General features: G+C 45.9%; 1 protein-coding gene across 3 annotated transcripts in view; it reads right to left on the bottom strand.

Moving 5' to 3' along the window:
* The window catches only part of XPO6 (exportin 6), a 97021-nt gene extending 90251 nt beyond the window's left edge, over positions 1-6770 (bottom strand). For all 3 annotated transcript variants that reach the window (XM_024215117.2, XM_029913498.1, XM_029913499.1), the window contains exon 1: positions 6470-6770. In XM_024215117.2, coding sequence (XP_024070885.1) covers positions 6470-6472 — 3 coding nt within the window. In that variant the 5' untranslated portion in view covers positions 6473-6770. The remainder of the gene's footprint in view (positions 1-6469) is intronic.
* Positions 6771-12951: the final 6181 nt, after the last annotated feature.

Below are 12951 nucleotides of genomic sequence, written 5' to 3'. Positions count from 1 at the left end.
TAATGATCCAAGAGCTTGTGAAGACCTTATACTTAACTTGATGGGCATTTCAAATGCAGAGGTGCTTTAAGGCTGTGATGGTGCTAAAAAGATGGCAGGTGCTTCACATTTCCTCCATTTCCCACCTTTTGGTTTACTAATTTCCCCTCAAATCATTAGGGTTCTGGCCACTGATGCCTAGAATATCCCCTGGATTTCTGGAGTTGCTCAGATGCAACAATCAAAAAATACCACATTACAAACAGAATGGGGGTAACCCCTGCTGTGGGAGATGGGGGAATGGGAGAGAGTCCCAGCCACAGAGGGGAATGGAAGTGCACACAGAGCTGCTGGTATGGGGGGGGAGGGAGAATGGGGGACCCTGGTATGGGAGGAGGGGGAACAAAGGGTGCACAGCATCCCTGGCAGAGGAAGATTAGGGGAAGCTGCAGGGTGTCCCTAAAATAGATGGGAATGGAAAGGACAGTGAGTTTGTGGGGTAGAATGGAGCGATACAAGGAATAAGCTTGGCTTACACAAGTGTGCCACCCACGAGATAAGGTCGAACCTAATTTTCCATTGCAATCTCAGTTCTGATCCTCTTTTCCTCTAATTTTCCAAAATTAACTTGTGTGCCTGTAAACTCACCGATTTATCCTATTTCAGGGTGGAATTTTGACAAAGTTTGCATTGTATCAGACATAACCAGCTGGCTAGTTCTGTTGCATCATGGCACGACGCATTCTGGGACACGTCTACAAGGTAATCTTGTCGCAGCACTGAATGGGTATAAATTAGTCAGGTAAGTGGAATTTAACGTTATATACAAACCACTTTACAACCATTAATTAGTTAAGCCTCAATCTTCATGGAGTATTTCCCTCATCTGTTAAAATGGGACTATGGAGGTACAAGAAGTTAAATGACTTGCCAAAGGTCAAAAAAGGAAGTAACATTTTAGAGCTGGGGCTAGAACTCAAGCTCCTAGACTTGTTTGATCAATCCACTAGACCATATTGTTTCAGAATGGTTTAAAAAAGGGCTTTCTTTTTAAGGTTATGTATGACCTAAGGAATTTAATATAAGAAAAATTTTAAGACACACAAAGCCGGCCACTGTTTATGCAACAATTGTAGACCACCTCAGTACAGCAACAGGTTTCCTCGGTAGTTATATTACAAAATAACGTATAGCTGGCCAGCAAGACTGGACAGGGACCAAAATAGCCAGGACTTAACATGTACTTGCCAGTGGCAGCCAGGCAGTATCCCCAGGCAAATATGGGGCTTACGTCATAGCCAATTTCTGCAGAGTAAGTTTTTCACTTAAAAGAAGGAAGTGATAGCACATATGGTTGCAAAAATAATCTGGAAGGTTATTTTATAGCAAGCACAAATACACACACAGATCCCTGCCCTGCAAAGCTTAGGAAAAAGGCTCAAACACAGTTAGAGTCCATTTTGATTTCTACAAGCTGTGGTATGTTATCCTGTGCATCCCTGTTTTATTTAGGCATTCTTTGTTTACTTGCATGCTGATGCTGCTTGCACTGTATACTTCCTACTTCTCTATGTCCTGTTGGGGTCTAGTAGCAGCACAGAACTTAGTTCTCTGCTCCAAAACCAAATGCCATAGCTACACTACCAGCTAAATCAGCACCACTGCGATGGATGCAGTGGTGTAGATTTAGCGGGTCTGGTGAAGACATGCCTCTCCGAGAGGTGGAAGCTATGTTGGCGGAAGAGCAGCTCCCGTTGACATAGTGTGATGTAGACACCGCTGTAAGTTGACCTAAGTTGCATCAACTTCAGTTATGTAACTTATGTACCTGAACTAGCGCAACTTAGATCAACTTACAGCATTAGTGTAGACCAGCCTAATGTGAGCTCTGACGCAAACTAGGACTGGCACCAATGTATTTATGGACAACCTGCCTCCAGCCCTCTGACTAGAAGGACTGGCTGATGTGAGGTATTTTAAGCAGGTGATGATGGAAGAGAAAGAGGGTTTTCCTGGAGGAAGTCCCCCATTCCCTGTATTGTTCTTAAAACAAAACAACCCAAAACACACTTACCAGACAACACTGTTCCTCTGACAGGGAACACTGCTAAAGGATCCAAGGTACACCTCTACACTCCTGCCCACATAAGCAGAGGATCAGGAATCACACTTTGGTATATCATAGGGCAGTGCCCAGTAGAGCAGCCCAAACTGTCATTTTTGGTCAGTCAAATGTCATAAAATGTTGTTTGAAGAGATGCTCTAATACTACAGTGTTTCATGTATAATAAATGCTAAAAAAAATGTATTTTCTAAGACAAATGCACTAAGATCCTGGGTTGGATCCAACCTGAGTTAAAACTGCACTTGTCAGGGTCATGAATGATCTTGCACAGGTTTTAGTTTGGGTTCAGTTGACCGTTTTTATCATGCTGGACTCAAGTTACTTTTGATATAATTGACTTTTGACTGCTATTTCAGTGATTAACTGACTTTACTGGTGTAACTGGAAAGAAGATAGAAATCAATCAGTTCAGATGGACAATTTTGTGTCACTCATGTGGGATTTGAAACGTGGTAACATTCAAGGACTGAAAGTCTATGGTACAATAATTATTTTCAAGTTACGTGACCTGCTCTATCCATATGTTTGTCCTGTGACCACCTCACAACAGCACCATATACAATTAGGACCACAAAGCTTTATTTTGTAGTTGTTTAAAAGAGCTCTTGGTAGAGCTGTTTTATCGCTTGCAGTTCAGAATGCAGCAGTACTGCTCACTGATGAGTTCCTGATGAAATAGCAAAATTACTTTAAATTGGTACAGTTCATTTTTAAAGCCATTATCAGAATTAGGTCTAGCTACGTTAGCATTTGCTCTATGAGACTTTGATGGGTATTTCTGAACTGATTGCATGAATTCAGTTTCTCCCACTAGCTATGAAGGGTACTACACTGTGGAACTTGTTCTGTACCCTGAAATGCCCATCATTCCTGCCCATTTTAAAAAAATAAACTTAAATCACATTTGAGAAAAATAGCTATAAGAATGACCATAATTAATAATGACCATAATGACCATATAATTCTTGGCCCCATTATTTATTTCCTTCAATTTCAATCCAACTAAACCTCAATTAAGTAGCCTATTTTCATTAGGACACATGTTAACAGGGGAATATATTTACTTATGTCTACTTCCATTATGTGGTACAGCATCTCTCCATCACTTTTCCCAAGGCCTTTTTTGGTGGGAATAGACATGACACAAAGGTGAGTGCTACATAAATGAAATAATACACAAAGTAGAAATATAAGAAAAATCTTAAAGTTAATAGTTATAAACAGGCTTTACCATGCTTTATCATGACCCTGATAATAAGTATCCTGCCCCCAGCAGCAGCAAATATTTGATGCTTCAGAAAAAAGGAAAACAAAGCTGTAATACATCTGGCCAAATGCATAATTTTGTATGCATGTGAAGGGAAGAAATCCCTTCTGACACCTGGGATGATCAGTTTATACCCTGAAGCATGAAACCTGATAAACTGTAGCTATGCATGCTAAGAGAAGTAATTGATTGTAAGACTACTCCACCTCTTAAAAATACAGCTATGATATTTATCCAACCTCCTGAAGCAGAGATTTCCCCAGGCTGAGTAGCCACTGTGGGCAGTACTATTTTTGTTTTAGATGTATTTAGCTATTAATTTAATGGAGAGTCCACTTGTTCGCCTATTAAGTGACAGTTCTACTCTGAAAAATGACATTGTAGAGTTCCACGTTCACGGTGCCTTACTGATTTCAGATTACATGTGTTCAGCTTACAAGTAGACATCTCGAAGTCAGGCAGAAAGTCATGAAATACTGCTTTCACCTGAGGGAGGAGGCAAGGGTCATGGGGAATGTACTAAAAAGGTCAGAGTTCTTCTTGGAGAGATGCACCAAATGGCAATGATGTAGAACTTCACTCTCTGCCATCAGACCCCTTGCTTCCAAAGTTGCACAATCAACTCTCTTTCTGGTCTTATTCTTCATTTACACGGAATCAACAGGAGAACTGATGAGACATCATGGGTTCAAATGCCAACAATACACAAGTGACACATGTGTCTATTCATATAACTCCATTACTATCACATCACTAGCCCAATGCTTGGCTGAAATCTTATAAATGAAGAATAGTTGGTTGAAGTTAAACTCAAGCAAAACTGAGGTCATGTTGGTTGGCACAGGAAAACAATTTTGAGATGTTTGTAGCCATGGGGCATCCTTCTCTGGCTGAAAATGTACATCCACAACTGGTCACGTCAGTCTGCAGTTTAGGAGTACTCCTGTACCCCTCATTTATGCTATGCACTAACAGAGCCACATCCACAAGCAACATGTTCTGCCATGTACAGCTAGCTAGGAGACCACATCCCATCCTGGTGAATCAGGATCTTTCCTTGGTAATACACACCTTTGTCACTTCCCAAAGGGAGTACAGTGTTGAAGTTTACTTGGGCATGAAACAGTCAGTTCTCAGTAAACTACAACAAGTGCAGAATGCAGCAGCAGCAAGCCTCCTCAGCAAAACCAGGCTATAATAAACACATCAAACCTGATCTGGGCTCACTACACCATCTCCTCATAAAATACCACATCTAATTCAAAAGTTCAGGTCTTTTCTTCAAGGTACTCAAAGACATGGGACTCAGGATGTCTAAGAGATTGCCTAAAGTTTGAGGATGAGAACTGTGGTTGAGAACTCCACGCCTATGGTACCGTGGAACTTTCTACGGCAAGGATAAAGCTTGCGTGCAAGAGAGACAGAGCTTTCCCAGAAGCTAGTCCACGATTGTTGAATGAACCTCTACAGGATCAAAAAAACTACCTCAAATCTCACTACTTACTATCTAAGTTTAAGGTATACTTCTTTGAGCTTGTCTTTACAACACAAAGTTGCAAATTAAACATACAAAAAAAGTCCTCGTGCAATTTTCTGCCAGAGAGAGGAACGAAAGAACTAGCCGTGATAGATGCTAGCAATGTCATTTAATGCATTATTGGAAGCCATTTCAATAGCACAGTGATGAGGACAGTGTAAGAACTTGAACAGAATATTTTTACCCCTAACAGCCAGCCTCAAACTCACTGTAGGCTTAAACTAAAGCTGGGTTTTGGGGGTTTTTTGCCCATCACCACCAGGAATGAAGGCCTGTAGGTCAAACTATGTTATATCTTTGCAGCGTCTTCAAATGCTATAGGGTTAACACAGGTGCAAAGCAAAATGCAGAACAATGGCAGTCTAATACCTGGAACTTGGTTAATATTTCTGTTATGTTATAATGTATAGGAGGGAAAGACTCCATTTCACTCTTCCATAGCGTTCGACAACTAAGTAATGAATAATGCAAACTTATTGTTTTCACTAAAGAAAGCAGTACAATTCTGAATATACACTAGATTTGCTGAGTAAGAAGAATCTGCTTTTATACAGTCCTTTTGAAAGTAAAAGCCAAACGTTAAGTATCTGTAAGCAATTGCTTACAAGAAAAATTACAACTTTAGGCCGATTCTGCAACAGGATTTGCATGCATGGACCTCAGATCAGCATAGCCCAAAGCTCTGTGTGGTCACAAGAATCTATTAGTGTGAACCCAATTGCAGAATTTAGATCATATGGTTTAGTTTATTTTTAGAATGCATTTTTGAATACTTTAGCAGGTGCATATGTAATGCTGATAGGATCAAACCTGGGACCTTTGAAGCTTAGTGTATGAGCCTCTACTGCATGAGCTAAAAGCCACTTGGCTTTTAGATAAGGCTGTAGCAGACTCATTAATCTCTAGGCCAGTCGTTCTGAACCCATGGCCAACTTGCAGCCCAATTAGCACACTGCTACAGCCCAGGCATAACACAGAAAGAGCTGCATAGGTGGCCCACCATGGTAAATAGGTTGAGAACTACTACTTTAGGTGGTCTAGGTGCCACCAGAGGGGGACAGAGCATCACACCTAACAGGCATGTGTTACACCCGGGGAAAGAGCATTTTATTTGGTATACCGACAAGACATGCTGCGATAAGAATGGACTGATATTAGCATCAGTTGATTAAGCAGAAAAGGGGCATTTCTATAGTGCTCACTCCTTACAAGGTTCTTTGTTACAGTCTACTATTCTGGTTGTGTCCTATATCCATGGTCCACCTTTAACACAGCCCAATTTTAAACACATCACCTCTCCATTCCAAGAAGAGCCATTTTGACAGTGGACTGTATCAATACTCACCCTTTGAAACACAGGCATGCCAGTGGCAGTTAATTCCCAGGCAGGCAGGTGAATGCACATCCCCATACAGGTACATTATCCTCCACTTTGCCTGAATCCATTCACAGCAACCCAGGACCTACCACCCCACTCGCTCTTCGGGTATTCATACAGGGCAAACCATACACCCACCCCTCGCGTTTGTGTTTTACACAGGCCAATGTTGCTCTCACTTACCATGGTGACTTTGGAGGCGTTTCAGGTGATTTGGTTCTTACGTACGGCTGTCTCACTCAGTTCATGTCATGGTCAGAGGCAGTTTTATCAGGCCTTCCCCATCCATTCAACTAAAAATAACCTGCCTCCTAGTACTCCCTAAAAATAATACTAAAACCCACACTTCCTCTCCTGTCCCACATACAGCCTCAGCAACCCATCAGCTCTAGAGAGCCAGTTACAGAGCCATTAAAAGTTCACTCCTCCCCAGGAGTACAGCAATTATTAAATTAGAACAGGGAGACACCTAAAAGCCTGGTCTTTTTTTGAGAGAGAGAGAGAGAGAGAGAGAGAGAGGAGAACAAGTCAGAGGCCAATGCCCCTGTCTTGGGGTGGGGGACCTGTCTATTCTTGGTTGTGCAGGGGGAAGTCCTATGTCTCAAGACCCTCCCTAAGTCTGTTTATTTTTTCCTCTCTCTGTAGAGAGGGGTGCAGTCAGTGATGTAAGGAGACCTGTGCCCTCACTGGAGTTGTGCGGGTGTGTGGGGAGGGAATAGGGTTCCTATAGAACTTTTTGTGGTTGAAGGATCCTGTCAAGGAAGGGGGGTTGCAATAATGAAGGTGGAAGTGTGTTCCTCCTCCTGGGGGGAAAGGCCAGTGTCCCTCCCTGGATGAGATCTATAACCTGAAGAGAGAGGACTATTCCCCTCAGTGGCGGGGAGGTCTGTATCGGGGGAGGGGTGGAGGAGGCCTGTTCCCCCCAGTGGAGGATGGGGGCTGTATCGGGAGAGGGGGAGCCTGCGTCCCTTCCTGGCGGGGGCTGTATCCGGGAACGGGGAGGGAAAGGCCCGTGTCCCTCCCTGGCGGGGGGAGGGGCTGTTCCCCTCAGTGGCGGTTGGGGGCAGTCTGGAGGGGAAGCCTATATCCCTCCCTGGTTGAGGGGTCTGTAACCTGGCGGGAGGGGCCTGGCCCCCCGAGTTGCGGCTGGGGCTGTATCGGGGTTGGGGAGGCCTGTGTCCCTCCCTGGCGGGGATGAGGGGCTGTATCCCGGTGCCGGTGGCCCTCGCTCCTCTGCCTGACCGATGCTCTCTGCTGTCCCTGCACGAAGCCCCCTCGTTGCCCCCGGCCCCGCAGTCACCGCCGCACCAAGCGCATCCTTCCTCGCCGCTTCCTCTCCGCCTATGGGGGCAGGGCAGCCTCCGCCCCTCCCCGCCGGAAGCGACCTATGGACCCACAACGAGGCTGGCCGGGTTGCCGGCGGCCGAACCAATCCGAAATCGACAGGATCGGAGGCGGGGCCGCCGGTCGGAGCGTGACGCAGTGCGCACGAGCGCGGGCGGTGTGCATCGGCCGCCATGTTGGTAAAGGGCAATGAGGTGCTGCGTGGGAGGCCAATTCCCCAAGCTGCGCATGACGGGGATTCAACTCCGTCCTTTCCCATCACTCACCCCTCGCCCCCGCCTTCCCTTCCTGGGCTAAAGGGGGCCTGCCCCTGGGCTGCTCCCTCACCTTTGTTTGGGGTAGTCACTTCCCATCCCCAAGTGAAGGGACAGCCCTTCCCCCTGAGTGGGGTGCTTCCCCAGGGGCTGCTCTGCTGGCTGCAGCTGGCTACAGTAACCTGTACCCAAATATTTCACTGTGCAGATTTAGTCAGTGGAACTCACCGCCACAAGATATCATTGAGGCCAAGAGCTTAGCAGGATTCCAGGAAGGACTGTATACTTACACTGATAATGAGACCATCCACAGTAACATGAGAAGATTTAACAAAATAGAAGGGATATAAACCCTCCTGCTGCAGGCAATGACTGATGGGGCTTAGCAAGAAGCTTCCCCTTGTTACAATTCAGGGCAATTGCACCAGTAGCGTAGCTGGGGGGGAGCAGGGCAGCGGCCTCTCTCCCACTGAGCGCAAGTGGTGCCTTTTCAATTTCTTAGCACCTTTTTAATTTTTACTCACCCGGCAGCGCTCTGGATCTTCGGCAGCACTTCGGCGGCGGGCCCTTCGCTAGCTCCGGGTGTCTTCGACGGCACTGAAGGACCCGCTGCCGAAATGCCACTGAAGACCCGCGGAGCGAGTGAAGGTCCCGCCGCCGAAGACCCGGAGCACCGCCCCGTCAGTAAAAGCGCCGCCGGGTGAGTAAAAGCACCGCAGCTGGTGGCGCCTTTTTTTGTGATCACTCCCCCTGTTCCCTCCACCTGGCTACGCCACTGACTGCGCCTGTATTCCCCCTCTGTGGCCTAGCAAGGGCACCCACTCTGGGCTCCTGGCTCCTCAGCTGTCACTTCTCTAAGGGGGAGAGCCATGTTTCTCTCTCTCCAGAACAGGTTTTTTCCAGGCTGCACAGTTCCCTGTCTACACTGTATTATTCCCAGCAAGCCAGAGGGCCTAAACAGACCAGCGTCCACACTTTTCTCTCTCTTCGTAATTGACCACAGATACAAGTTACCACACAGCTCTTTCTAAGCAAGCACATTTATTGTTAAGGTGAAAGCACTAGAGAGAAAACATTAAAAATAATAAGAGAACCTACACACATGCCAACAAGTTTACCAGAGACTGCTCCAACTCCAGCAGGGTCGCTGGTAGGAGTCAGTCCTCCAAGCTCAGACAAGCAGGAATGCGCAAGAGGGGAGGACTCCTGCCTCATACTGAGAAAGCAGGACGATCAGCGAGTTATCTTAAGTGCCTATACACAAATGCAAGAAGCCTGGGAAACAAGCAGGAAGAACTGGAAGTCCTGGCACAGTCAAGGAATTATGATGTGACTGGAATAACAGAGACTTGGTGGGATAACTCACATGACTGGAGTACTGTCATGGATGGATATAAACTGTTCAGGAAGGACAGGCAGGGCAGAAAAGTTGGGGGAGTTGCATTGTATGTAAGAGAGCAGTATCTCTCTTACTCAGAGCTCCGGTATGAAAGTGCAGAAAAACCTGAGAGTCTCTGGATTAAGTTTAGAAGTGTGAGCAACAAGGGTGATATCCTGGTGAGAGTCTGCTATAGACCACCAGACCAGGGGAATGAGGTGGACGAGGCTTTCTTCCGGCAACTAACAGAAGTTACTAGATCACAGGCCCTGGTTCTCATGGGAGACTTCAATCACCCTGATATCTGCTGGGAGAGCAATACAGCGGTAGACAGACAATCCAGGAAGTTTTTGGAAAGTGTAGGGGACAATTTCCTGGTGCAAGTGCTGGAGGAACCAACTAGGGGCAGAGCTCTTCTTGACCTGCTACTCACAAAACAGGGAAGAATTAGTAGGGGAAGCAAAAGTGGATGGGAACCTGGGAGGCAGTGACCATGAGATGGTCAAGTTCAGGATCCTGACACAAGGAGGAAAGGAGAGCAGCAAAATACAGACCCTGAACTTCAGAAAAGCAGACTTTGACTCCCTCAGGGAACTGATGGGTGGGATCTCTGGGAGAATAACATGAGGAGGAAAGGAGTCCAGGAGAGCTGGCTGTATTTTAAAGAATCCTTATTGAGGTTGCAGGAACAAACCATCCCGAAAGAAAGAATAGTACATATGGCAGGCGACCAGCTTGGCTTAACAGTGAAATCCTTGTTGATCTTAAACACAAAAAAGAAGCTTACAAGAAGTGGAAGCTTGGACAAATGACCAGGGAGGAGTATAAAAATATTGCTCAGGCATGCAGGAGTGAAATCAGGAAGGCCAAATCACACTTGGAGTTGCAGCTAGCAAGAGATGTTAAGAGTAACAAGAAGGGTTTCTTCAGGTATGTTAGCAACAAGAAGAAGGTCAAGGAAAGTGTGGGCCCCTTACTGAATGAGGGAGGCAACCTAGTGACAGGGGATGTGGAAAAATCTAATGTACTCAATGCTTTTTTTGCCTCTGTCTTCACGAACAAGGTCAACTCCCAGACTTCTGCACTGGACAGCACAGCATGGGGAGGAGGTAACCAGCCCTCTGTGGAGAAAGAAGTGGTTCAGGACTATTTAGAAAAGCTGGACGAGCACAAGTCCATGGGGCTGGATGTGCTGCATCCGAGGGTGCTAAAGGAGTTGGCGGATGTGATTGCAGAGCCATTGGCCATTATCTTTGAAAACTCATAGCGATCGGGGGAGGTCCCGGACGACTGGAAAAAGGCTAATGTAGTGCCCATCTTTTAAAAAGGGAAGAAGGAGGATCCGGGGAACTACAGGCCAGTCAGCCTCACCTCAGTTCCTGGAAAAATCATGGAGTAGGTCCTCAAGGAATCAATTCTGAAGCACTTAGAGGAGAGGAAAGTGATCAGGAACAGTCAGCATGGATTCACCAAGGGCAAGTCATGCCTGACTAACCTAATTGCCTTCTATGATGAGATAACTGGCTCTGTGGATGAGGGGAAAGCAGTGGATGTGTTCTTCCTTGACTTTAGCAAAGATTTTGATACTGTCTCCCACGGTATTCTTACTGGCAAGTTAAAGAAGTATGGGCTGGATGAATGGACTATAAGGTGGATAGAAAGCTGGCTAGATCGTCGGGCTCAACGCGTAGTGATCAATGGTTCCATGTCTAGTTGGCAGCCGGTATCAAGCAGAGTGCCCCAGGGGTTGGTCCTGGGCCCGGTTTTGTTCAATATCTTCATTAATGATCTGGAGGATGGTGTGGACTGCACCCTCAGCAAGTTTGCAGATGACACTAAACTGGGAGGAGTGGTAGATACGCCGGAGGGTAGGGATGGGATACAGAGAGACCTAGACAAATTAGAGGATTGGGTTCAACAAGGACAAATGCAGAGTCCTGCACTTAGGACGGAAGAATCCCATGCACTACTACAGACTAGGGACTGAATGGCTAGGCAGCAGTTGTGCAGAGAAGGACCTAGGGGTTACAGTGGACAAGAAGCTGGATATGAATCGACAGTGTGCCCTTGTTGCCAAGAAGGCTAACGGCATTTTGGGCTGTATAAGTAGGGGCATTGCCAGCAGATTGAGGGACGTGATCATTCCCCTCTATTTGACATTGGTGAGGCCTCATCTGGAGTACTGTGTCCAGTTTTGGGTCCCACACTACAAGAAGGATGTGGAAAAATTGGAAAGAGTCCAGCGGAGGGCAACAAAAATGATTAGGGGGCTGGAGCACATGACTTATGAGGAGAGGCTGAGGGAACTGGGATTGTTTAGTCTGCAAAAGAGAAGAATGAGGAGGGATTTGATAGCTGCTTTCAACTACCTGAAAGGGGGTTCCAAAGAGGATGGATCTAGACTGGTGGTAGCAGATGACAGAACAAGGAGTAGTGGTCTCAAGTTGCAGTGGGGGAGGTTTAGGTTGGATATTAGGAAAAACTTTTTCACTAGGAGTGTGGTGAAGCACTGGAATGGGTTACCTAGGGAGACGGTGGAATCTCCTTCCTTAGAGATTTTTAAGGTCAGGCTTGCCAAAGCCCTGGCTGGGATGATTTAGTTGGGGATTGGTCCTGCTTTGAGTAGGGGGTTGGACTAGATGACCTCCTGAGGTCCCTTCCAATCCTGATATTCTATGATTCTTTGATTCTAAGCTCATAACACCTTCAGTTCAGGACAAGCACATCCATGCATAGGTTAGTTTTTCCATTTTACAGACCTGAGCCTTTGATCTTCAGGTTCTAGGATCAGGTAATCAGTAGACAATGGTCCCTTCTTTAGTGTGTAGCTTCAAATGGCTGGGTTTTTGCATAACTGGGGTAAGGAGGAGTGTGGAATTTCCATTCACCTCCTCCCGCTAGTTCCCAGGAAATCCAACTTGCACATATTTGTCTAAAAGATTATTCTTGTCTGCCACATTGTTCAATATAGTGCTTTGACCATCCCGGCCCATAAAATAATACCATAACTTTTGCATTTACTATAATGGACTCCAAAGATGATAAGGTTTTTCAAAGATATTGCAGGAAATTGCTACCGCTGTCACACCCCTTATGGCTGGTTATTCCACAATTGTCTACTCTGGGTTTTCTTGCACCTTCCTCTGAATCACCTGGTTTTGGCCACTGGTCAGCCAGAGTACTGGCTTACCTAGATCACTGTCTTGATGCAGTATGGCATTTCCTGTGGCTACTAATATGAGTTCAGTTTGCAGAATTTGGCCAGTTTTTGAAACTTACGCCTGGGCCACCACATGGCGCAGGGTAAGTGTGTTTAAGCCATGTAACCAGGAAGTGCATCTCAAACTGGTTCAAAAACATGATTGAGTCCCTGGTGTGGAAGGAGTCTTTGGGCCTTTAAGTGGCAGCAGAAAAAACACAGAAACCAGATTTTGTTACCATAATCAACGATGGCACAGCAAAGAGACTTGCCCCAACTGCAGCCATGCTCTTATGAAGGCATGGCTGAGCTGCATGTAAAAGAAATCCTTTAGCAGTATTCCTCATTTGCCAAAAAATTAATCTGTGTATTGCATGGCAGAATATTAGGATCCATTAAAGGTGAGGCTGAACTGAGCTGTGAACCGTGTTTACAAGAGTATTTAATGCTCTGAATCACCTCAAGCTTCCATTTATTTCAATGATCATTA

The sequence above is a fragment of the Terrapene carolina genome, unplaced genomic scaffold, assembly GCF_002925995.2.
Source record: "Terrapene carolina triunguis isolate 2854851 unplaced genomic scaffold, T_m_triunguis-2.0 Scaffold695, whole genome shotgun sequence".
Lineage (NCBI taxonomy): Eukaryota > Metazoa > Chordata > Testudines > Emydidae > Terrapene > Terrapene triunguis.
The sequence above is the reverse complement of the archived record's forward strand: the minus strand, read 5'-3'. Positions and strand labels throughout refer to the sequence as shown.